At 37.9% G+C, this 25,764-nt stretch overlaps 1 protein-coding gene across 2 annotated transcripts in view; it reads right to left on the bottom strand.

Moving 5' to 3' along the window:
- DCP1B (decapping mRNA 1B) overlaps positions 1–25,764 on the bottom strand; it is a 55,271-nt gene that overhangs the window by 8,281 nt on the left and 21,226 nt on the right. For both annotated transcript variants that reach the window (XM_032390792.1, XM_032390793.1), the window contains exons 4-5: positions 11,979–12,045; positions 9,421–9,556 (exon numbers count right to left, since the gene is read on the bottom strand). In XM_032390792.1, coding sequence (XP_032246683.1) covers positions 9,421–9,556; positions 11,979–12,045 — 203 coding nt within the window. The remainder of the gene's footprint in view (positions 1–9,420; positions 9,557–11,978; positions 12,046–25,764) is intronic.

The raw sequence follows: 25,764 nt of genomic DNA, 5'->3' as shown, positions 1-25,764 counted from the left end.
AACCATACGATTGCTAACACAGTAGGATTCATAACACAAAGAACACAGCGATGATGGCAGTATCTATCTTGTTAAAACACCAAATAAAACTGAATATAAAACCACTGCTTCTATTCTATACTCTCTATAGCATTGCTAGTTTCAACTGTCAAGGCCTCAGGTAGGAAAATATTTCACACTGTCCCTGACATGGAATGAGCTATAAACACAATCTCGTCCCCCAGGAACGCAAGGCTTCCAATGTATTTTACAGTTATCGGGTTGTATTTTCTAATTCGAGGATGTAGGAGTATGGGGTCAATCACCACCATGTTCACTTGGGTTTGTAAAGTTAATTGTACAAAAGACTAATCATTTTCGACTGAGAATTCTATCAGTAATTTGGATATCTGGCACTAGATTAAGTGGGATGTGAAATCCCTTTATGAGTCATAAAATGCTACTTCTAATTCTTAGGTGAATGCTGGTGGTTAATGGTATGGATGCATGCACCAACTGGCCTGGCTTTCCATGGCCATAACCAACACAAGACGAGAAGACAGCCTAAGATAGAGTCACTTACAAAATTTTAGCATGAATTTCTGCTTGCTATGTAAAAGAAAGTGGATGCTCAGATTACATTCGCTGAATGACACTCTCTGTACTTTTTCTTTTTCTTTTTAAAGATTTTATTTATTCATTTATGAGAGAGAGAGAGAGAGTGCAAGTGCGGGGGTGGGGGCGGAGAAGCAAAGGGAGAGGGACAAGTGGGGAGAGGAGCAGAGGAAGAGGGACAAGCAGACTCTGTGCTGAGCGCGGAGCCTGATGCGGGGCTGTATCTCACGACCCTGAGATCCCAACCCTGAGATCACGACCTGAGCGGAAATCAGAAGTTGGATGCCCAACCGACTGAGCCACCCAGGCACACCCCTACTTTTTCACTCTCTATGTTCAGAGACCTTGAATTTCAAACAAAGAAAAACAGATTCCCCCCCACCTTCGCTATACACATATCTACCTGGCCTGAGAGGCTGCTCTGTCTCTTGCTATGTATAAGCCCTAGATAGCCTTTCTAAGTAAAATTGCTAGAAGCTGTTTTCTGTGTCACTATCTATCACTGAAACCTTGCTTTCATGTAAAAATTGCTCTCTATCAAATTGCTCAGAATTAAATATCATCTACCTCAATAGTTTGTAGCTCATTTTCCAGCTGTTTAATTTTCTTTAAAAAAAAATTTTTTTTTTAAAGATTTTATTTATTTTTTGACTGAGAAAGAGAGAGCGAGAGAGGGAACACAAGCAGGGGGTGGGAACACAAGCAGGCTTCCTGCAGAGCAGGGAGCCCGACGCGGGGCTCGATCCCAGGACCCTGGGATCATGACCTGAGCCAAAGGCAGACACGTAACGACTGAGCCACCCAGGTGCCCGCAGTTGTTTAATTTTCTATGCTTCTCCTGACCCAAGTAACTTTAAGATACTTGGAAAAAAACACAGAGTTGGAAAAAGTGTATAATGGGTTCTCCATAGAGATCCCGAAGCACTTCTTTAAAGCCTTAAAAATTATGTCACATGATCTCATTTTCTCACACAAAACACAAAAACATATGTACTCATGCCAAGAGAAAAGTCTGGAAGAAAATACACTGAAAGTATTAAAAGTAGACATCTACTTTTTTGAATTTTCTCACTAAGCATCAAAAGACATTTAGTAATTTCTTTAATTTTATAAATAAATCACAGTATATTAAAAGAGAACTATTAATTCTTGCCTTAAGCCACAAAACACAAAATAATCCACTTCTGCACACTCAGAACTCAACTATGCAGCCAAAGACCCTTTCTGGCCCTGGTTCTTTCTCTTACTGAGAGTTGGTGGTCTTATTGTTCATTTGCATCTCAACCATGAGTCTAATAGGGAGGAGGTAAAAGGACGTGAAGTTCAAATTAACATCATGCTACTTTATAGCAGATTCACAGAAAGTTGTTTCTTAGGGGAAAAAACATAAAATATTGGCCAAAATAAGGTTTTCAGATTGTTTTATTAACTTCATGTAAACAGTTGCATCTGATGTCACTAGGCTTCACTTTACCAACATCATATGTCACCATATGTCACTTCTAGCTGAAAAGTTTTCCTCCTCTTACTTTTTGGGATTTTCATAAACTGAAGCATTTTAAAGTTGGAAAAATCTCAGAAGTCACTGAGTTTAGTCCCTACCCAGAGAAGTGAGATTTTTTTCCTAATACCCCAGTATGTCCTCATGCAGTTTCTTCCTGAATACTCCTGGTGATGGGACAGCCACTTCCTCTCAAGAATTCCCAGGGAAATCTTGTCTTCTTCTCTTTTGCTTCTGTCTGTGTTCCCCCTTTCCCGTACCTCAGAGCCATTTTACTCAGATCTCCACATCTTCTGAAATGTCTGTGTGTGGGAGAAGAGGTAACACAAACACAGGCAAATATAAAGCAGGTTTGCACAATGCAGTGGAAGTTCACGGGGAAGCATATACATCTGGTTGTGTAGATCAGAAATTACAGGATGGACAAAGAACATTTGAAATGGGCCCTGAATGACTGATCATACGTTGACAGGTAAAGAAGGAGAGGGGACAGCAAGGGAAGAAGTCCATGAAGGCCCTTTGAGGAAGCAACACTGTTACTCAGTTTGGCAGGAGTTTCAAGTATTTGTAGAGGGAAGTGTGGGGAGAAGGTAGAGACGTTAAGAGAATAAACTGGGGCTATGTTATATAATCCTTGAAGAGTCCGAAGTTCATATGCTAGACAATGAGAAACCAAGAAGAATTTAGACCAGAGAAGTAACAGGATCACACAGGTGCTCCTAGAAGGTTACATCCTCTGGTTGTTAATGGCAGAAGGGATAATTTCTTCTGTTGTTTATCACACAGTTGGAGCAATTAACATTATGTATATAACATGTATTTGATTATATAGAAAAGCAAGTCTATATACCAATGAAACATCTGTACTTCATGTCAACATTGTAACAACCAATCTGGGGGGGGGGGGTGTAATGATGAACAGAACACTGTTTTGACCTCAACAAGTTTATAGTGGGAGAAGTTGACCTAACTGTAATAAATGAGGAAGAGCAAAATAAATTCCAAATAGTAACAGACTGGTGAGTTCAGTGGGAAGAATAATTAATCTGAATGAAGAGATCTGGGAAAACTCCATGTAAAAAGTGGAATTTTAACTGGGCTTGAAGAATATGTAGATTCTGAAGGGCAAATAAAGTGAGGGGGAAACACTGCAAGTTGTAGGTACAGTATAAAGTGATGGCTTAATTAAGTCTCCGAAACCACATATGAGTGTTTCTGTGTGTGCGTGTGTGTATTCTGTGTTCCTTTATTAGACAGTCAGGTGCAGCTAGAGGGGAGACACTGGAGGGGCTCAGGAAACAAATATACTCATAGGTCCTATAGTAACAGGAGGCCAGATGGGGAATCCTCAGGATGGGCAGGAGACAGAAAGCAGGAGCTAGGGGAAAGTCAAGGCTAGAACCTCTATTGGGGTTTATGCACTTTAGGATTGGCTAGTTTGGATAATTTTCAGTAGGCTTTAAACTACAGGGTGGTCCCTAGTCCCCGACCTGAGATGATTAAGGCAGAGGAGTATTGCCTCCTGGGGTGCCGGGGGCCAGATGGAGAAGGGATGGCTCTGGATGGCTAGTTTGCATGGCAAGGGCAGCCTCTGGCTAGGACCTTGGCTAGCTCTAAGAATTAACTAGCCCAGGGGAACCTGGATGACTCCGTTGGTTAAGCACTCAGCTCTTGATCTCAGCTTGGGTCTTGATCTCAGGGTCATGAGTTCAGGCCCTGTGTTGGGCTCCATGCTGGGCGGAGCCTATTTATTAAAAAAAAAAAAATTGGCTAGCCCAGGGAGGAGGATTCTGACCCCAACCAGAAGACTTTTAAGATGTCAAAACATCATAAAATAAAAATAATACAATATGTGTGTGCGCTGAGAGGAAGGAGGGAGAAGAAAGAAAATAATTTTTGTTCAGTATTTGCATTTATTATTTATTGGCCATTGTTATGCTGTCCTCACAGAACCTAAGTTCCTGGAGAGCAAAAATATCACCATTTAAGATTGATCTTTAGGGCGCCTAACATAGTACAGTTAGGTAAAGTATAATTAATTGATAGTTGCCAAGTCATTAGGATGTCTCTTAACAGCTGCTGAAGAATTAAGCAAAATGGAAAACTAATACAGAAATCGTTGTTACTGACCGCATCTGGGATTAAAGTGTCTCTGTCCAGGCCCTCTGGTTGAAGGACAATGAAACTGTGATTAATTCATATTCATATGCATTCAGTCAATCAACAACCATTTATTTAGCACACATATGCCAGGAACATTGGAGACTAGGCTTATGAAGATGAATACAGGGTGTTCTCTGTGCTCAAGGAGCTCACAGTCTACCAATCAAGGGTAAGCCAACCATCAGGTCAAAGGCATGTTGGAGAAACTTGGCCAGTTGTCCTTTAGCATGTCCCACTTCATTCAGGACTTTTCTGATTGCTTCCTTGTGGTGCCATTTAATTTGTTTTCTGCCTGCCCTTCTCCCCTCTTCTCTTTCATTTTCTGTAAACTATTAAGTTTAAGAAAGCTCACAATGGGGATGGAACTAGAGGGTATTATGCTAAGCGAAATAAGTCAGTTAGAGAAAGACAAATACCATATGATCTCACACATAGGTGGAATTTAAGAAACAAAACAGATGAATATAGGTGAAGGGAAGGAAAAATAAAATAAGATGAAAACAGGGAGGCAAACCATAAGACTCTTAACTCTAGGAAACAAACTGAGAGTTGCTGGAAGGGAGGTGGGTGGGGGGATGAGGTAATTGGGTGATGGGTATTAAGGAGGGCACTTGATGTAATGAGCACTTAACTAAACTGAATTTAGATAAAAAAATTTAAAAAAGATTCAGGATCAACAATATAGATTTCAAGGTGGAACTACATAGTTCACATTATATCACATTAGGAGACACATGATGTGTGATTATCCAACTTTTAATGGTGCTGGTCAGTGGGCTCATGTGGTGGTAGACTGACTTCCATGGTCAAGTTTCCATCATCCTTTCTCATAACATTTACATTACTAATGATCAATGCTTGAATCACTTATTTGACTAGTGTGGCTTTAAGTTCTACCATTTCATCTATATTTAATAGCTGGAATTCTTCGGTAGAGAAGAACTTTCCCTCATCAACCAGGATTATATGGTTATTCTGAAAAATTGTCTCTACTGGTCAGGCAGGATAAATGCTTAATTCCTTCCCATTAACTACTAATTTACAGAGGAAGGAGTTGGTGTCTTAGTACCTCTAAGCATAGCCAATAATTACTTTTTTGTTCTGTTTTATATTTTTGGTCTGCTTGCTCACTCATCACCATGAATTCACATATTATATATGCTTAGTGTGTTTCAATCCACTGTAGTCTTTCTTGTTGATGTCAGAATTTGATGTTTTAGTCAGTGGTCCCTTAAAGTTGACTACTGTGCCCCATTCACATGACCCTGTTTGTTTGATTTTCCTATCCCAGACATGGAATTGGGAACTTCTTTAAACAGCCCTGATACCCGGCAAAGAAGAAGTCAAACTCTCACTCTTTGCAGAGGATATGATACTTTATGTGGAAAACCCAAAAGACTCTACCGCAAAACTGCTGGAACTCATACAGGAATTCAGGAAAGTGGCAGGATATAAAGTCAATGCACAGAAATCAGTGACATTCCTATACACCAAAAACAAGACAGAAGAAAGAGAAATTAAGGAGTCGATCCCATTCACAATTGCACCCAAAACCATAAGATACCTAGGAATAAATCTAACCAAAGAGGCAAAGAATCTGTACTCAGAAAACTAGAAAGTACTCATGAAAGAAATTGAGGAAGACACAAAGAAATGGAAAAACGTTCCATGCTCATGGATTGGAAGAACAAATATTGTGAAGACGTCAATGCTACCTAGAGCAATCTACACATTCAATGCAATCCCTATCAAAATACCATCCACTTTTTTCAAAGAAATGGAACAAATAATCCTAAAATTTGTATGGAACCAGAAAAGACCCCGAATAGCCAGAGGAATGTTGAAAAAGAAAACCAAAGCTGGCGGCATCACAATTCCGGACTTCCAGCTCTATTACAAAGCTGTCAGCATCAAGACAGTATGGTACTGGCACAAAAACAGACACAGAGATCAATGGAACAGAATAGAGAGCCCAGAAATGGACCCTCAACTCTATGGTCAACTCGTCTTCGACAAAGCAGGAAAGAATGTCCAGTGGAAAAAAGACAGTCTCTTCAACAAGTTGTGTTGGGAAAACTGGACAGCCACATGTAGAGAATGGAACTAGACCATTTCCTTGCACCACACACAAAAATAGACTCAAAATGCTTGAAAGACCTAAATGTGAGACAGGAGTCCATCAAAATCCTAGCGGAGAACACAGGCAGCAACCTCTTTGACCTCAGCTGCAGCAACTTCTTCCTAGAAACATCACCAAAGGCAAGGGAAGCAAGGGCAAAAATGAACTATTGGGACTTCATCAAGATAAAAAGCTTTTGCAAAGCAAAAGAAACAGTCAACAAAACCAAAAGACAACCGACAGAATGGGAGAAGATATTTGCAAATGACATATCAGATAAAGGGCTAGTATCCAAAATCTATAAATAACTTAACAAACTCAACACCCAAAGAACAAAGAATCCAATCAAGAAATGGGCAGAAGACATGAGCAGATATTTTTCCAAAGAAGACATCCAAATGGCCAACAGACACACAAAAAAGTGCTCAACATCGCTCGGCATCAGGGAAATCCAAATCAAAACCTCAATGAGATACCACCTCACACCAGTCAGAATGGCTAAAATTAACAAGTCAGGAAACGACAGATGTTGGCGGGGATGCGGAGAAGGGGAACCCTCCTACACTGTTGGTGGGAATGCAAGCTGGTGCAGCCACTCTGGAAAACAGTATGGAGGTTCCTCAAAAAGTTGAAAATAGAGCTACCCTATGACCCAGCAATTGCACTACTGGGTATTTACCCCAAAGATACAAATGTAGGGATCCAAAGGGGTACGTGCACCCTGATGTTTATAGCAGCAATGTCCACAATAGCCAAACTATGGAAAGAACCAAGATGTCCATCGACAGATGAATGGATAAAGAAGATGTGGTATATATATACAATGGAATATTATGCAGCCATCAAAAGGAATGAAATCTTGCCATTTGCAACGATGTGGATGGAACTGGAAGGTATTATGCTGAGCGAAATATGTCAATCAGAGAAAGACATGTATCAGATGATCTCACTGATATGAGGAATTCTTAATCTCAGGGAAAAAACTGAGGGTTGCTGGAGTGGGGGTGGTGGGAGGGATGGGGTGGCTGGGTGACAGACATTGGGGAGGGTATGTGCTATGGTGAGTGCTGTGAATTGTGTAAGACTGTTGAATCACAGACCTGTACCTCCGAAACAAATAATACATTATATGTTAAAAAAAAAAAAAAAGAAGATAGCAGGAAGGGAAAAGTGAAGGGGGGGAATCAGAGGGGGAGACGAACCATGAGAGACTATGGACTCTGAGAAACAAACTGAGGGTTCTAGAGGGGAGGGGGTGGGGGGATGGGTTAGCCTGGTGATGGGTATTAAAGAGGGCATACTGAATGGAGCACTGGGTGTTATACGCGAACAATGAGTCATGGAACACTACATCAAAAACTAATGGTGTAACGTATGGCGATTAACATAACATAAAAAAAAAAAAAAAGAGCCCTGATACCTTTTGCGGGGCGGATAATAATAATCTGGGAGCCAGAAGTGCTTGTTGCTGCTGCATTGTCACTTATTTCTAGGTCTCTTCAGGGAAAAAGTCAGTAACTACGTATTTAAGAAACATTTCCACTTAAAATTTAACATTAAATGGCTTTAACTTAGTATTTTTCTCTTACATTGAAGGTTTTGTTCTGACCACATAAACATACTCATTTATTATATCCACAACAGCTGAAAACTTACAATGCCAATATTACCATTAACAATGAAACCACAGAATGACGTTTATAATTTCTTTGCAGTTCTTTTTTTCTAAGGGTGCTCAGTCCAAATATGGGGTTCTGAAGTCACTCCCCAATTTCTTTTCTAAGTAATTATGTCATAATATGATATTCAGTTATGTACACTTATTTCAGCTAGTTTACAAATTCTAGGTTTTAACTGTCTTTTTTTCCTTAATTTTCTTTTTTCCCATATTTCTAGAGAGTGTTAATCTTTTACTTCTCAATTCTTACAATAGCAGTTTATAAAATTGGGAAATTCACCCTCCTCCTATTACTTAGGTACAAATATTTCTCAGTTTTATATATCTTTTCACTTTGCTTGTGTTTTTTTGAACCAGGCAAAACATTTAGTTTTTGATTATTATGTAGTTGAATTAATTGCTTTTGGGTTTTAAGGCAGAGTTTAGAAGATTTCCCCTTTCCAGATTACAAAGAAATCCATATATATTTTCTTCTGGTATTTGGTTTTATTTTTAATATTTAAATTTCTAATACATTTGGAATTTATCCTGGTATAAGGTGCAAGTCCAATTTTCTATTTTTCCAAATGGCTATCACTTGTCCCAATATCATTTATTTAAAGATCCACTCAAACAGCTGATTTGAGACTTTCATCTTTATCACATCCTAAATTTCATATACACTGGGGTGTCATTTGGACCTTCCCACCTGTCCTATTGGTCTGTCTGGCTGCTTATGCACTGATACCATCAAAGCCATACTGTTCTAAGTGCTTAGGCTTTAATGCCTTAATATCAGATATGTAGAGCTTGCTCCCCCTTCTCTCCCTTCCAATATTGCTCTTGTTCGTCAAGGTTTTCCCGCTATTCTTTCTTGTATATTTCTCCATATGAACCTTATATTCAACTTGTGTGGCTCCAGGAAAGAAGAAACCAGTCTGTATTTGTTTAGGAATCATCTTAAATTTGCAGATTAAACAGAAGTGAGAGTTTTAAGTTTTATCTTCTTATCTAAGATCAGGACATTTGTTCAAATCTATTTTTATGCCTGTCAGGAGTGTTTAAAAGTTTTCTTCATACAGGCTTTGCTCATTTCTTGCTAATTTTATTCCAAAGAATGTTATATTAATAGTTGCTACTGTAAATGGGGTCTTCTACTTAACCTTCTGATTGTATACTCTTTGTATATAGGAAGGCTGCTGATTTCTTAGGCTACGTTTTAATCCACTTAAAACAAATGGTCTTCATTAGCTTGCTAAAAGCAAATAGAGATTTAATTTTTCATTCGATTTTGTTTGGTGGAAGGAATAGCACTCACCCTTTTTCCACAAGCATATTACCACTGTAGGATTTAAGTATGTTTCACAAAGGAAGACAAAAACTCACCTTGGTGTATTCATCTTTGGCCTTGGTGAGCATTCGTAAGATATCTACTTCCTTGCCCTCTCCTGAATTGAGGATCATTGGGGAGTTTCCTGCTCCACCTCCCTGATGGGCTTTCAACTGTTCATATTGAGTTAGGCTAGAAAAATAGAGGGGAAAATCCACACAAGAAAAACAAACTCAATACAAATGGCTTTTAAAACCATCTAATTCCCACCCACTTGATTTTATCTTTTTTTTTTTAAGATTTTATTTATTTGTCAGAGAAACAGAGAGAAGGAGAGAGAGAGAGTGGCAGGCAGAGGGAGAGGGAGAAGCAGTCTCCCCGCTGAGCAAGGAGCCCAATGATGTGGGGCTCGATCCCAGAACCCTGGGATCATGACCTGAGCTGAAGGCAGACGCTTAACTGACTGAGCCTCCAGGCATCCCCACTTGTTTTTATCTTGTTATAGTCATGGTAGAAGTAAGACTGCTTAGGAAGTGAAAGAAGAAAAACAAGAGTTGAAGTCCTGAGTATAGTGAGTACATGTACGAACCCAGAGGAGGGGTGGCCAAACTATGTTCTGCAGGCCAAATCCGGCACACCATGTGTTTTTGTAAAGAAAGTTACAAACAGCCACACTCACTGGTTTTTGTATCATTTACATTTAAGGCCAGCTTTCACACCATGACTGCAGAGCTGAGTAGTTGTGACACAGACCTATGGCCTCGCAAGGCCTGAAATACTGTTTTTTGGGTTTTTTTTCAGAAAAAGTTTGCCAACTCCTCATTTAGAGCATTTGAAAGGACTCATTAATTGCTAAGGAAACCCAATTTAGAGTTCTCAAACATTGAGCAAACCTCATGGCAAATCGAGATTCCCCCCTTCCTTGTTTCAACGTGCCTTGTAGTCAAAGCAAAATTGATCTCAGCAACTCAAATCCTATAGTCCTCTGGCAATTTATAAACAACAAAGATTCCATTCCAGAAGAGGGGGCATTAAAACAAACAAACAAACAAAAAAACCCAAAAACGGAGCAATGAAGAGTGTCTTCTGTTTTCCTGAAAAAAATACAGGAGGGAGACCAGATGGCTCCTATATGGTGCCAGGGGACATTAAGAAAAATACTTTTTCCTTTTGTGTGCTTTGACTTTCAGCTCAAATTTTTATAACGGCCATGCCATTTATGGTAAAAGACATCTGAGAACTTACTGGGAGATTTAATTCTAACTGAGGAAGGGCTCAGAATCCACACATATCAGCTGCTTATTGCTAGTCAACAATCAATTTCCTGCCCCAGCTGTTAAGTAATTACTGCAGAATGCTAACAATTTGAGCACGGTCTCTTGGCTGAGCCACAGGGTATTTTTTCATCTATATGAAATCCTGCTATTATTATCCGTTGTACAGTTTACAATAACATGAATGTGTTAGGAACTAGTTGTTATGGGGGTAAATACCAGTTTGAACACACTTAATCACCATCTGCAACATGAGCTGGTTACCTACAATTAGCTATCGCAAGCTAGATTTTCAGAAATCTATTTATAAAAAAGTGTCCCACACATTTCATTTTTGGGGGTCACTTTTTAGTCATTTCATTGCCCCAGGATTTAAAATTGGAAACCAGTCCTTTCACAGATGGAGACGTGTTGTCAGATTTGCGTGGGCAGAAGCCATACTGTGTGTCTGGCGGAGCCCAGTCACTGGCCGGGACACGGCATGTGTAGGAAACGTATTTCATTCTGAGGCTCTAAACCGTCCCCATAAAGCAGGGAAATACTGCGTCACAGGGAGCAGCCTCGGGGCTCAAGAACTGATCAGGGATTTGACCGGTCACAGAGGAAACAGCACGCTTACCTGGGCCTCCCTTTCAATGCAGTCAGGGGGCCAAGAGTAGGACAGTCAGACCCTGATTTAAGTTTCCCAAAACGCAGGTGAGACAAACCACAAGGTATCAAGAGATTAAAAGAAAAAGAGAATAGCAGCAAAAAAAAAAAAAAAAAAAAAAAAGGGACTGCCTACCAATCACTAAACTAATATTAACTCCAAAATTTCCAGTAAGATTGAAAATAAAGTCTATCCTAAGTACTCACAGCATTTGAGATGTGAGGAAACTCTGAGCTTCCACAACCATGGAAATGCAGTTAAAGGAAAGCGTTTAGGGTGGGAAGGAAATGAAAGATTTTAGAGAATGTGTAGCAGCCTTTAAAATGTTCCGAATGTTCTTTTTACTGAAAGCTATACTGATGACTTTTCAGAGAAAAAAAGCCCCGCTAATTTACAAATGAGGAAAATATTGAAGAAAACTGCCATCTGGAACAATTCATATTATAGATATTTCACCCATGCAGAACAAAAATGAGGTGAACTATTCTACATGATAAACCTTACCTAGTGAAAACGTAAAAAGTTGTGACTATGTTTATTTTTCATTTAAGTAATAGTAAATGTTTTCCTAGCCATGGAGGAAAGGGCTGCTGTAAGAGATACAGTCTGCTAAAAATATAGTGGAGTTACTCTTGAGAAACACAAACAAATGCATCACGTCCAGAAAAATACTTAGCCTTTCAGCACCTACTTTTTCATAAGCTCTGCAATTCTTTGGCATTCTTCCTTATCGTAAAACCAAATCCCATAAATGGACACTGCAAAAAACACATCAAACAAATTATGAGCACCTTTGAAACTACAAAATGGAAAGAAATTCCCTTTCCAACTTGAAGAAAATACATACTTATGGATAAACAAATCCAATCACTGGAGTTTAAGCTTGAAAACCTAGTGTTGGAATTGTCTAAGCCCACAGAGAACTCTGGAGTGGTCTTATGCATATGTGGGGACACATATGCCCCCCAATAATCTGTGCTATCCTTAACAATATAGCACCTGAACGTAACAGGCACTTGGCAAATGCTTCTTAAATGAATGAATACAGATTGACGTGAAATCAGAATTTCTAAACTCCTGGTTTTGAAACGTCACTGTGTCCAGGGAGTCTGGGTGGCTCAGTCGTTAAGCTTCTACCTTTGGCTCAGGTCATGATCCCAGGGTCCTGGGATTGAGCCCTGCATCGGGCTCCCTGCTCCGTGGGAAGCCTGCTTCTCCCTCTCCCACTCCCCCTGCTTGTGTTCCCTCTCTCTCTGTGTCTCTCTCTGTCAAATAAATAAATAAAATCTTAAGAAAAAAGAAAAGTCACTGTGTCCAGACTCCAGTTGCACATTTATACACATATTTCATCTTTATTGTGAAGTATCCAGAAACCTGATGCATGAAATTAGGCCTAGAAACCTCTCTCCCCCCTCCCCTTCCTCCCAGGAATATGTTCACCAAAAAACTGGCTTTGTAAGCTGTAAGTTAGGACACAGTGCAGGAAAAAATAAAATTCAGTAACAAATCTCTGACTTCAAAATGCCTGTATGGAAAATTTATAACTGTTGAAAGATGAGATGTGACCATGACTTAATCATTTAGTAATGAAAGAAAAATGTGGTATAATGGAGCTATGGATTCATTTAACAAGTTTCAAAATAAATTGTATACTTTAGTATGTGCCTATCTACATCATTTTTATAGCAAAGGCTAGACAGTTCCAAAATACATTTATAATGATCGAGTTGAGGATCTGGTGGTAGTAATCATATAAATAATGCACTAGCTACAGATACATTTTCAAACGCTTCATTGAAACCAGCAGCAATGTTACGATAGGGCAATGAAAAGCAACAAAATATATTTTTTAAAGGAAAAACTTTTTAAAATTTGAACATTCAAAATATTTAATTATCTGAATATTATTTGGTCATTAAAACAGCTATGATGCTTTGACAACTTCTTTCCCCACCCACCTGACCAATGCCTCAGTGTGAGATTTCTGCTTCTTGTCAGTAGTGATTCAGATAACAAAAGCTTCAGGAAATGTCTTCTCAGTGCTATTTTAGGCAGATATTTTTAAAAGGAACCCCATAAATCTGAATTACTGACTTGCCAAAAGGTGGCAATGGGGTTTTAAACTTTTTGTATGATTAGTGTGCCAGGATATTTTACCAACCTACACGTGAAGAGGGGAAAAGAAATGGAAAGAACCCTCCAGCATTTTCTTGAATAGGACCATCTTATCCTCTTAAAAATACATACACATATTTCTCTTTACTACACTGATAATCTTTTGAAAAAAGAATATCTTAGTTCTGAAGCCTATGTGCTGAGAGAGCCTTACTATCATAAAGAAATTATTTCGTCTCAAGGTCATTAAATGTGTATCTTAAAACTTTTCATTCAAGATTGTTAGCAGCCCGTCCACACTAACGTCCTACTCTGCCTGCCTACACACACTGTGACACACTAACCCATCTCGGCTCGTGTCCTTGGAAGCACAAGTACATTCAAAGACAATAAATCTGAATACGGTTGTGTCTTACGGTGGTTTTAATCTTAGTTATAAAACTAACAGCTCAGTCTGCTTTTTTGGTTACAGTGATAACTTCCTTTCCTGGGAGACTGGGTTTTCCAAAACTATCAGAAAAGAAAGGTGGTAGGTAGCAGGGGGAAAAAACACAGCATGACTAGGAACTTGCAGGCCCAGTCGCAGCGGGGAACCAGCCATTTGTACCTCATCTGTAGGATATATTAGTAGAAATGCTCTGAGTGTCATTTTGTTTGTTTGTTTGATGTTACACATTTGTGGCATTTGACATAAGGAATTCGGTTTTCGGAAGAGCGGGATGCCAAGGAAACTGTTGATACAAACAGAAAAGCAGTTTGACAATGTCATTACCATGAGATAAATGAAATGTAGATTTAGGGAGGAAAAATGCTATGAAAACATCTTTCAGATGTCAGCGCAGAATGAAGGGAAGACCAGGTTTGTCATGACTATTTGAGACATTGTGGAGATTTCTTTAGGACCTGACCATTTATCATTAAAACAACATGACTTCAAGCATAAAATGGGCTCATTTTGAAATAGCATTTTCATCCCAGTTAATATTTGGTTTGAATGTAAAACGTAACTCGTCAGGGGAGAAAAAAACAGATTTACCAACAGTCCTGGCTACTGAAGGGTAGCACCAAGATAAAATGTTGAACTGGGCCTAAGTTTTTTCTCCTTAAAATAGTTTTGCGGCTTGCGTTACATTCCAGTGGGAGAGGGGCCGCGGTTCCATGAACGTGCACATTCCAACCGAAGTTTTCTGCCTCTTAGGCCCAAGGTCTCCCAACCCCTGGACAAACCTATCACTTCCCGCACAAGAGGGTATATCAGAGCAGCTCGTGGTGATATATAAAAACCAGAGATCATCATGCCTCAGGGAGGTGATGAGCTGACAGGCTGACAGAAACAATTAACTTCACATTTCAATCCCAGTTTTCCTGTAAAAGCCACTGGGTGAGGGAGGCAGTGAGTGCGGCAGGCAAGGAAGAAAAAACTCGGTTGAGAAGAACCCAAAAAGAAGGTGTGGTTTTTCGAATTCTAAGCCTGAAAAAGTAATCACTGTGACCTGAATTTGCAGCGATGGTGACGTGCCGTGTGGGCCTGCAGAACGCTGAAACGTTATTGTGGGAATGACCTCTGGGCTTTAAGAAATTACAAGGAGGGAAGCTCGCGAGGAGGCTATTTATTTACTTGAAGACAGTGACCTCATAGTACACATCTGGAGGTTCCCCATGCTTCGAGCCTTCGGCCAGCCCGCCGCGCCTGCATACCAGCCACTTCCCAGTCACCCCGCCCCCGAAGCAGAGGTGAAGTTTAAGGGCACTTTGGTGCATGAAGCTCAACTCAACTGGTTCTACATCCCTCCTGGAGGTAAGAAACCCCAAAATGAATAGGAAGAACAGGTTGAAATGTACTCCAAAATATTCTAATGACGTCTAGAATGTGTGACATAAGGACTCATCTTTTTGGCAATCCTCTTCGTATTTAATACAGGACTTTTCAGCAGCACAGTTGGGAAATTCTGCCTAAAATTGCACTGTCGTGGTCTATCTCATGCTTTGGAAATTCTCAATCAGAAACAAAACCAATGTTTGGGGCAACAGGCAAGGTAATATTGCCTTTACATAGCTATTGAAGCATCAATCTTCCCTTTTCCTTTTAAGTCTGCATGGATGATTAAGGAAAGCAAAATCTCCCTATTAGATTTCATGTCTGAATGTCATAGGTACACACAGATGACAGACAGAGCAAGCTGATTGTATCTGATAATGGTATTTTCTTCTTTTTTAATTTCTTCAGCAGAAAAATCTAAAGCTGGTAAAATGTTAAGAGGCTAGTTAAAAGGTCATCAGAGGCAATATCAAAATGTCCTTAAATCACATTCATTTAGAACTCTTGGATTCTTTTTAGCATGGAGCATTCTGGATGTTCTTTGGGGATTTACCTCATCTAGTTTATGCTCCTAACAAATATTTCTATACAATCTGTTCTTTTAAGATATTTATCATTTGTTCCATATTTTACCCAAAATATCTTTCAACTCCAAATCATGAATGGTAGCTTGCAATCTTTTAACAAGGACTCATGCTAATATTGTGCAACTTTAAAATATAAGGCATATTTCCATGCAGTTAGGAAGTAGATAATACATAATTACATAGGTAAAGTTTAAATAGGCATGAGAAGGATATCTGATTTGGCAATGCTCTCCTTTCTCTCTCTCGAGTAATTTCACTCGAAAGCATAGGGATATATATTTCTTAGTCAGAATGCAGCAAAGAAGGCATTTAAATTCTCTTTTTTTTCACCAGGAAAACTATGGAAATGTGGCAGTGTAAATTACACAAATCTCTTCTGCGCACTTAAGGATAAACCAAAATTTTAAAATTTCTTCAAACCCCATTCGTCTCATCAAGTCTTTCCCAAATGAGTGGAATAATAATCCCAATGTAAGAACCAAGAACATCTAAACATACATTTGATGTAAACACTTGTTTTTGAGATTCGCTCAAATATCATATGTCTTGATTTATGGTACCATTTATCTATTTCAAGTTTCTGTAAGATTGACCACACTGAGGATGACTGGTTACTGGTATTTGGTAGTAAGCATGCACACACAGCTACTACCCCCTGAAAGATCACAAGGTAGCTAAGAAATTAGAAACTTAGAACCGTGAAGTTTTAGAGCTGGAAGGCAGCTGAGATGTGGGTAGTTCAACAGCCTATTTCACTAGGAATGTGTGGTCTCACAAGGTGAAATGACTTAGCCAATGACATCTTGACTGGTTCCATCTGTTTGCTCTGAAATATGCTCCTCCCCCAGCCTTACAAATGAAGTAAGACGGAAACAAGTTTTACATTTGACTGAGTTGTAGGCTTGGTTATAAGAGACGGAAATGAGCCTTTTCTAAAGTCAAGCTTCATATGGAATCTCAAGAGGAAAAAAGGCGAGAGGGAAGGGAGGGAGGAGATGAGTGTGGACGGAAAGGAGAGGGAGGAAAGAGAGAGGAATCTGAGATTTCTAGTATTGGCCCTACTTTGATGGCAGTGAGTGCTAGGACAGCAATCACTCTGCCCTTGTCCTGGCAGCCATAGATGGGAAACACAAGCTATGTTTGGCGGCTCCATGTTGACTCTGTACTTCTACCCCATTTGGAATGCTTTGCACTAAAAATGTTTTTCTTCCTCATGTTCTTTAATGCCTTTAAAGTAATGTTCTTTCATTCACCTTCTGCCTTAGCTCTACTGACCAAACACGGACACGATCTTGTAAAACAAAATCTTCACTGGCCACAGAGAGCATCTACATAGCACTGTTATCTTTGGCCCCTGGTCTGGTTCTTTTCATATGACATAGTTTTACTGCACCTCACAAATCAGTGATCCCATGATCTCAAAATATTGGAAAGTTCACAGTAGATGAGAAGCAGTTTCTATTTTATGGGTGACTAATCCTCATGAAACATTTTGGGAGAAACAGTAGAAAACCTAAATAAATACTGTGAAGTATAACAACCTTTTTTCTAAATAAGTTAACTTCATTAGAAAGTTAATGCCATAAACAGCAACGACAAAAACAATCTCTCAACTAAAGCATTAAACTAATTTGGGTTAAATTAATATGTATCTCCAACTATAAACTAGCATTTATTATTTTGAAAGAAAAGGATGGATTTATCTTTTAAGAAGTTTTTATTTATAACAAATGCATGTTATGTCATTAGGCCTTCCTAATCTCCACAGAGGTCATTATCCTCCCAAAATGAGACCCCAGAGGTCTGCGGCTGGCCTCAAGTTCATGAAAGGCCAGGTGGAATCTTTTTCATGATACACTAACTTCCTAATTTTATTTATTTCAGGGTAAAGTTCCTTTAATCTAAGAGATTTAACAGAGTAAATAACCATTTTAAAAAACATTAGGAAGAGAAAAAGTCTTCAGTAACAATAAATATAAATAGGAACAACTTATTCTGTTTTGTTGGTCATTTAAATTTATATTTTCTTTTTGTTCATAACCCTGCTGATAAATTTCAAAATCTCCTAGACCACAAATAACAAACATGGGTTCCCCAAAGTGTCTTTCCCCCTCTCTGAGCTAACAGTCCTCCTGAAGACTCAGGTTTTCCCATTCCTGTAGGGATAAATAGCCTCAACTTTTCTGTTGTTCCCATAGTTTTTTTGTATATCCTTGCGCCAAAAAAAAGAAAAGAAAAAAAATTGAGCACACATCATAATTAAGTATTTACACAACTGTTTCCTCCACTAGACTATGAGCTCCAGCATAATGACAAGCACGTGGTAGATATTCAACAAATATTTGCTGAGTTGAACTGAAATCAGACTTTAAGATCTTATAGTATCAGTACGCCTTGTAATGCTAATATTAATAGTTACCACTATTCTTGGCTAATTACACATCACAGACTAGATGTCCTAGATCCTCTGTATTCAATGATCACAACCTCTACCAGGGATTACAGCATGGGGATTCTCCTCACAGTGCTCCTTTATTTCTCCTTCTAACTGGAGTTTATTTAGCTTTAAACATTTGGTAACCTTAGGCATCAGTAATGTTGATGGGATCTTGTCACTAAGGGACAAGCTCCCTAGGATTGTATATTTCTATTGATCCAGCACTATGCAAGCATTAATATATTCATTTTATGTGTATTTATTATTACAACAATTCGACCATATACCAGCCTTCCTGATTGAATACCTGTCAGGCCCTGGCAACTAAGAGCTCAAAGAATGCAATTAATCTGCAAAATCACATGCATTTATCTTCAGAGTATAACTAATAGTACTTCGATCTAGCAGAAAAAAAGAATTCAAATTCCAGTCATGTCTGATAATAGTAATCTGAAGCTTACATATACAAGTACCTAAATTATCTTAAAAACATAAGATTTATATGCAATGTCAATTATTCCAGCAACACACTGAAAACATACTATTTGAAGTGAATCTCAATGTAGTAAAATAAGTCTTATCTCACAGAATTGTAGTTTGCAAAAAATACATGTTTAACCTAAACATAAAAGAGTATTTCTACAAGTCAGAACTTGTTCCAATGAAAAGCAGACTTCTTCATATTTGAATCAGATTATTTAACCAACTGTTTAATAATTATAGTAATAGCTTTACTGAAAATACCCTACCTATAAAGTATATGATCAATGAAAAATTTCTAAGATTTTATATAGCCGTGGCCTACCAAGAGGAGCTGAATACTACTTCTTGATTGAAGGAAAGTGAGCCAGAGTTTCTGTACTTTTTCCAATTTGACCTTAATCTATAATTACAGATATAGGAGATACTACTTTTCCCAAAGCCCTTTATGTTATACACAGTTGAATCATGTTTTGGTCCCACTTAAATTAAATTAGAGCTCTAAGGCTGTATATAGGATAATTCTAATATAAATTCTTGGCTAAAATTGTTTTCTTTTTCCAAAACCCATAAGAACATGAAGATTTGCAATTTTTCCTTCTGTGGGTTAAAAAGAAAATTAATCCAACAGTTTCAAATTGGTTATTTGAAACTATTTTCTAAATGATTTTTGGACAAAAATCAGTAATATAAAAGATAGACTCTAAAAGAACAGATATGAACACTCAGTGTAGCCATAATGAGCACTTACTATATGCAAAGCACTGTGTTAGCGTAGGAAAACTGAAAGATGCTTCACACATTAAGCATTTCAGAAAGTGTTTTGGAATCCAGTTTTTGCTCTGCCAAGATTTAGACTCCTATCATGCCAAACTGGGCTCTCAGAAACAAAATATAAAATACAGTCTATCTCCAAGCCACAAATGTAGTGTATGAATCCAAATAGCATCACTATGCAGATGTTTCTTTGGTAGAAGTTGAGAATCTTAAAAGTTCTTAAAAATCTTATGGTTCATGGGGCACCTGGGTGGCTCAGTCGTTAAGCGTCTGCCTTTGGCTCAGGTCATGATCCCAGGGTCCTGGGATCGAGCCCCGCATCGTGCTCCCTGCTCTGCGGGAAGCCTGCTTCTCCCTCCCCCACTTCCCCTGCTTGTGTTCCCTCTCTCACTGTGTCTCTCTGTCAAATAAATAAATAAAAATCTTAAAAAAAAAAGTGTTTATGGTTCAGGATAAAATAAAAGTGACTTCACTTCAATTTCATTCTCACATAGTATCTGTGTATCACCTTTGCCGCATGGGTTCTTCATCTAAGCACACCAGATTGCTAAGTCAATTAAGTTTAGATATGCTTATACAGTTTCCCATTAAATTCATGTGACGGTCCTATATCCAGTGAGTCCCCTAATAATAAATGATGAAAGTCTGGAGGCTGTGTAAATTGGGTGGTTAGGTGAAGAGAAGTATTGTTTATCTAGCTCGTGTGTGTGTTTCAAGGAGCTACCAGGTATCACAACACAACACAGTAAAAAAACAAAAACATGAAACCCAGATGTACCATGTGGCTCACGAGTGAAATTTTGCTTTACGTGAGGCTTTTCAGAGCCTTCTTTAATTGATAGGATGCCAGTTATTTAGATTAATAGTCTCCTTTAGAGTTTAGATCTTTTCCTTTCAGCATGAACTGAGCATTGACAGAACAAAAGAGTGATTCTGGGTTAAGGCCAGAGTGACAAGTTTCATCACTCAAGTCACAGTAGATGTATAACCCTTAATCATATATTAAAACACATTAGCTTTCTGAGCAATGATGCATAATAAATAGATCAATTTTTCAGTTAGAATGGCAAAGGAGACTTATACAGACACAGAGTAAGATTCAGTGACCACATTATAATTTTTAAATTTTGGTTGTCTTTCTTTCTCACTAAGAATCTTCCAGCTGGTAGAAAGAATCCTTGGTTCTCTAGTGCAACCAACGGTGCTCTCATGTACAGTAGAAGACAAGACTGTATAGGTTACCTATTCTAATTGCATATGAAATGTCAAATTCCTTGTCTCCCATCCCATATTGCACATGATTTGAATGAATTTACTTTAAGGATCTTATATCACTGGACAGATTCTTAATAGAACATTCTCTTCTTATTCCTGTGAATACTAAGATTCTGCCTAGCAAGAATGTCAAGTATTTTTGGCCATATAATTACTTTAAAGATGTTTCTTGACTCTAGAGGGCTTCAGGAGTTCAGTAAAATCCCTAAAGTTGTATGCATGCAAAATGATGTGTAAATATGCAAATAGACATGTTTGGAGGTAGGGAAGTACAAAGCACAGACCCCCCAGAACAATGCCTGGCACATAACAGGCAATTAAAAAATATTGCAGGGGCAGGCAGGAAGGAAATTCCTCAGATTCTCAAAGGGATTTGTGACCCAAAGAAGGTTAAGAACTACTATTTGAGGATCAATACACCACTAAATACCTTAGAATGGAAAAATAAACTCTCAATTATCTGTGGAGAGATAATGTGACTTTCATTTTCTTAGTAATAAATTTACACAGAGTTCACTTTTAACCTTTCAAATTGCTTTTGTAGTAATTGCCTGAACTGATTCCAAGGTTAAGAAAATAGATGATAAAGTCTTGAGGTCTTAGAATTTGTTAAGCTGTAAGACCTTTTATTCCTCCACGTGGCCTGAAGTCTAGGAGAGGGCTTAAAAAGGAGACTTCACATCCTTAGCCACAGCAAGGGTGAACCACACAGTTCAGCTTCCACTACTGTTTCGCATTATTAGCTTGAGAGGTGGGATTTTCTTTCTTTCTTTTTTTAAGTAGGCTCCATGTCCAGTGTGCCCAACCTGGGGCTTGAGCCCTGAGGTCAAGACCTGAGCTGAGATCAAGAGTCGGACACTTAACCTACTGAGCCACCCAGTAGGTGGGATTTTCAGTCTCTACCATAAAATGGCCAACAGGGAGGAATTTCAGAAAGCTGAGCTACTTTTTGGCTCTTTCTCAATTACCCCAAGCATAACGTCTTCAAACCTGGACAAAAAATTAGACATACGTCCATAGGGGACAATTCTAGAATATAAATGATTTGGGAATTACCTTAAGTACATTGTATGTGTCTATTTCTTATCTAGATCTGTTCATTTTCGGTGGTTATTTGGTACCACAGAACAAAATATTAAGATGTAGTCTCTGCCCTCTGTAATTTATTACTCATGCCACTGCTTTCTCGATAGCCTAGATAATCAATAATCAACCAATTAATGCCAGTATAGTGAAAGAGAAAACATTTCACAACATGCATCAAAATACAGTGAGCAATGTTGTTTCCAAATTATGACCTACCTCTGTTTGCAAATTTGGCTTTCTTACTGCTATTATTTATGATGGCTATGCCCAAGTACATTTCAACTGGAGCTTCGGAAAAAATTAAAGCCCACACCTCGTTATATGCTTTCTAATAGCCATCAAGAAAAACCTTATTAATTGCTCACCATATATTAATGGTTTACTATATATTAGGACTGCAGAAGAAATGCTAGGGCTTCTCTCTGCCAGAAAATTGACTTTAAAAAAATGACTAAAAAAATGTCTTCTTTGATAAGGTCCAATTATTTCTACTTTTAAAAATTGAACAATACTTTATATATGATAGAAGGCACAGAACTTAAAGTGTTTTGTTTGAAGAATTTTGGCAATAATACACTCTCAGGTAATCAACCACCCAGAACAAGACCTAAAACACTGTCATCCCTCCTTTTCAGGCAACAACTACAGCAGTTCCACCACTAACCCAGCAGACACAATCGTTTTCTGCCTTCTATCACCATAGACTGGTTTTGCCTGTTCTTAGACTTCATATAAATGGGATCATACAGTATATACTCTTTTGTAGACGGCTTCTTTTGCTCAGGATATTTTTGAAATTCATCCATGTTGTTGAACCGATTGGTAGTTCATTCCTTTTTATTGCTAAGTAGTATTCCCTTATATGGATACACTGAATTTGCTTGTCCATTCACTTATTGATGAATGGACATCTGGGTTATTTCCAGGGCTTTTTGTTTTGTTTTGTTTTGTTTTTGGCTATTATAAATAAAATTGTTATGAACATTTGAGTAAAAGTCTTTGTGTGGACATGTTTTCATTTCTTTTAAGTAAATACCTATAAGTGGAACCTGTTGGATTATATGATAATTATGTTTAAGTTTATAAGAAATTGCCAATCCATTCTCCAGTAGTTGACCATGTTACCCTCCCACCATCAATGTATGACAGTTTCAGTTGTTCCACATTCACATTAACACTAGGATAATGTCAGTTTTTAAAATTTTGGCCACTCTACTAAGTTATGTGGTATCCTCATGCAAGTTTTAATTTGCATATCCATCCAATGTGCGATAAGCATATGAAAAATTGCTCAACACAATTAGTTATTACAATATGCAGATTAAAACCACAATGAGATATCACTTCAGAACTCCTGGAATAGCTCAAGTTAAAAGGAACAATGTCAAGTGTTGACAAGGATATGAAGCAATTGGAACTCTTATACATTATTGGAAAGAAAACAAATAGGCACACAACTTTAGAAAACTGTTCAGCAGTATCTATTAAAGCTAAATATTTTTATACTATATATAAAGTGGTTGGTAAATACTCAAAACAAGTAAGTGCATATATCTACCTAAAAACCATGGGCCAGAATCTTCATGGCAACTTTACTCACAATAGTTCACAACTAGCAATAATTCAGATACCCACCATTAGGAGACTAAGTTAATAGATTGCACTATTCTGATGCTACTGTAATACTACACAGCAATAAAAAGGAATAAGCTATTGCTACAAACAATAACTTGTAAGTTCCTGATGATTATTGTTGAGCATCTCTTTATTGGCTATTCATATACCTTCTTTTGTAAAGTGTTAAATATTTTGCTGAATTTTTAAAAAGATTTATTTATTTATTTGAGAGAGAGACAAAGAGAATGCAGAGGGAGGGGCAGAGGGAGAGGGAGAGAAACAGACTCCACTGAGCACAAAGCCTGATGTGAGCCTCGGTCTCAGGACCTTGAGATCATGACCTGAGCTGAAGTCAAGAGTTGGACACTTAACTGACTGAGCCAACGAGGCACCCTAAATATTTTGCCAATTTTTAAATTGGGTTGTCTGTCTTCCTATTATTGAGTTTTAAGAGTTACTTATATATTCTGGATCTAAGTTCTATGTCAGATATATGCAGTGTGAATATTTTTTCCCAGTCTGTGGCTTGCCTTTTCATTTTCTTTTTTTTTTTTTTTTTTTTTTTAAAGATTTTTTATTTATTTATTTGACAGAGAGAGACATAGCGAGAGCAGGAACACAAGCAGGGGGAGTGGGAGAGGGAGAAGCAGGCTTCCTGCCGAGCAGGGAGCCCGATGTGGGACTCGATCCCAGGACCCTGGGATCATGACCTGAGCCGAAGGCAGACGCTTGACGACTGAGCCACCCAGGCGCCCGCCTTTTCATTTTCTAAAAGGTATCTTTAGAAGAAGAGTTTTTGATTTGATGAAATTTTTCCTTTTGATGGGGTACAACTTATCATTTTTTTCTTTTATGGTAAATGCTTATAAGATTCAATTTAAATCTAGTGTTTGGTAATACTACCTGGTTTTTTTTTTTTTTTTTTTTACCATTTTTTGATAAAGTGTTATAGATTTGGTTGCTTCTACAAACATGGAAAAAAGGATTTCTTATTTAACTCTCAGATATATCTATAGTATAAACCTTACTGTTTAAGCCATATGATCGTGGTTTAATAGGGCCATTGGAAAATAGGAACATGACCTGTTTTCATGTATCATAATTAAAATACCAACTTTGGTATAGTGAATAAACTTAAATATCAAATCAGAATGTCTCAATAAAAGTAAAACAATTTGAAGGAAACATTCTATAAAATGTTTTTTAAAACTTAAAGTTTCATGAAGAACTTTCACATAAGATTAAATTAACATTTTCCCACATTATATATCTCTTCTTAGAATTATTAAATTTCTCAAGATGAGGATACATGAATTCTCACAACTTGCAATAATTTCTAGGAAATTTTAGGTAAATGCTACTATTATCTATATAAAATCAACCTTGAGGAACAGAGGAATTCCTATGTAAGCTGCTGAAATTGTTTAGTATTTTCAGTTTCTGTCCGGGAACCACCCAGAGCTTTAAGTTACGTTTACTGTCTGCTAGATAATGTCCCAAAAGAAAAAAAGATTGAAGAAATAGTTGTGAAATTGTTGGTTAAGCTTTATAGGTTGCCTTGAATAAAGAAATCTAATAAAAACAGTTCAGAACTCATTGCAAATATTTAATGGTACACATTTAATGCAAAGAATTAAGTGTTGCAGGCGAGTAGGATACCTTGCCTTGTAGGAGCTTACACTCTAATAGAGAAACTAAGGCATATATATAAGATAAAATATAAGTACTATTAAGTGCCTGTTGTATATTTCCAGCTCAGCATTTAGATTATTTTGAATATTTATATTTATTTTTCTGTCTTGTGTGCTAGGATAGTAAACTCTAAGAGGGAAGGAATGTGTCTTATTCATTATTGAACCTCGAAACCCAGCACAGAATCACTATCAATAGACAAGTGCTCAATAAATACTAACAAAAGTCAAGGTAAGAGAGTATATGTTGCAGCAAGAAATCACAGCTAAATAGAGGAATTATAAAAACATTAGGGAGAGGTTCAGTTTCAGTTGGGTTTTGAAATATGAGAATTTATATGGTAGAGATTAGTCAGGGTGAGGGAGAGAATTCAAGGAGGAAAAATGAGAAGCATGTTTAAAAGCATGGAGATAAGAAATTAAAGAGTATTCTGGGAAAGCATATAGTTCTGTCTGGTTAGAACAGAAGACAAGTGTGTAAAAGTAATGGTGGACTAGGCCAGATAGGTAAACTGGGACCTGACTATAGCAAGCTTTAAACACCTGGTGAAAATGTTTACTTGGTAGGCATTTAAGATTTTGAGCAGGAAAAT

This window comes from Phoca vitulina, unplaced genomic scaffold (genome assembly GCF_004348235.1).
Source record: "Phoca vitulina isolate PV1807 unplaced genomic scaffold, GSC_HSeal_1.0 scaffold59, whole genome shotgun sequence".
NCBI classification, from domain to species: domain Eukaryota; kingdom Metazoa; phylum Chordata; class Mammalia; order Carnivora; family Phocidae; genus Phoca; species Phoca vitulina.
This window is presented reverse-complemented; position numbering and strand designations above follow the sequence as displayed.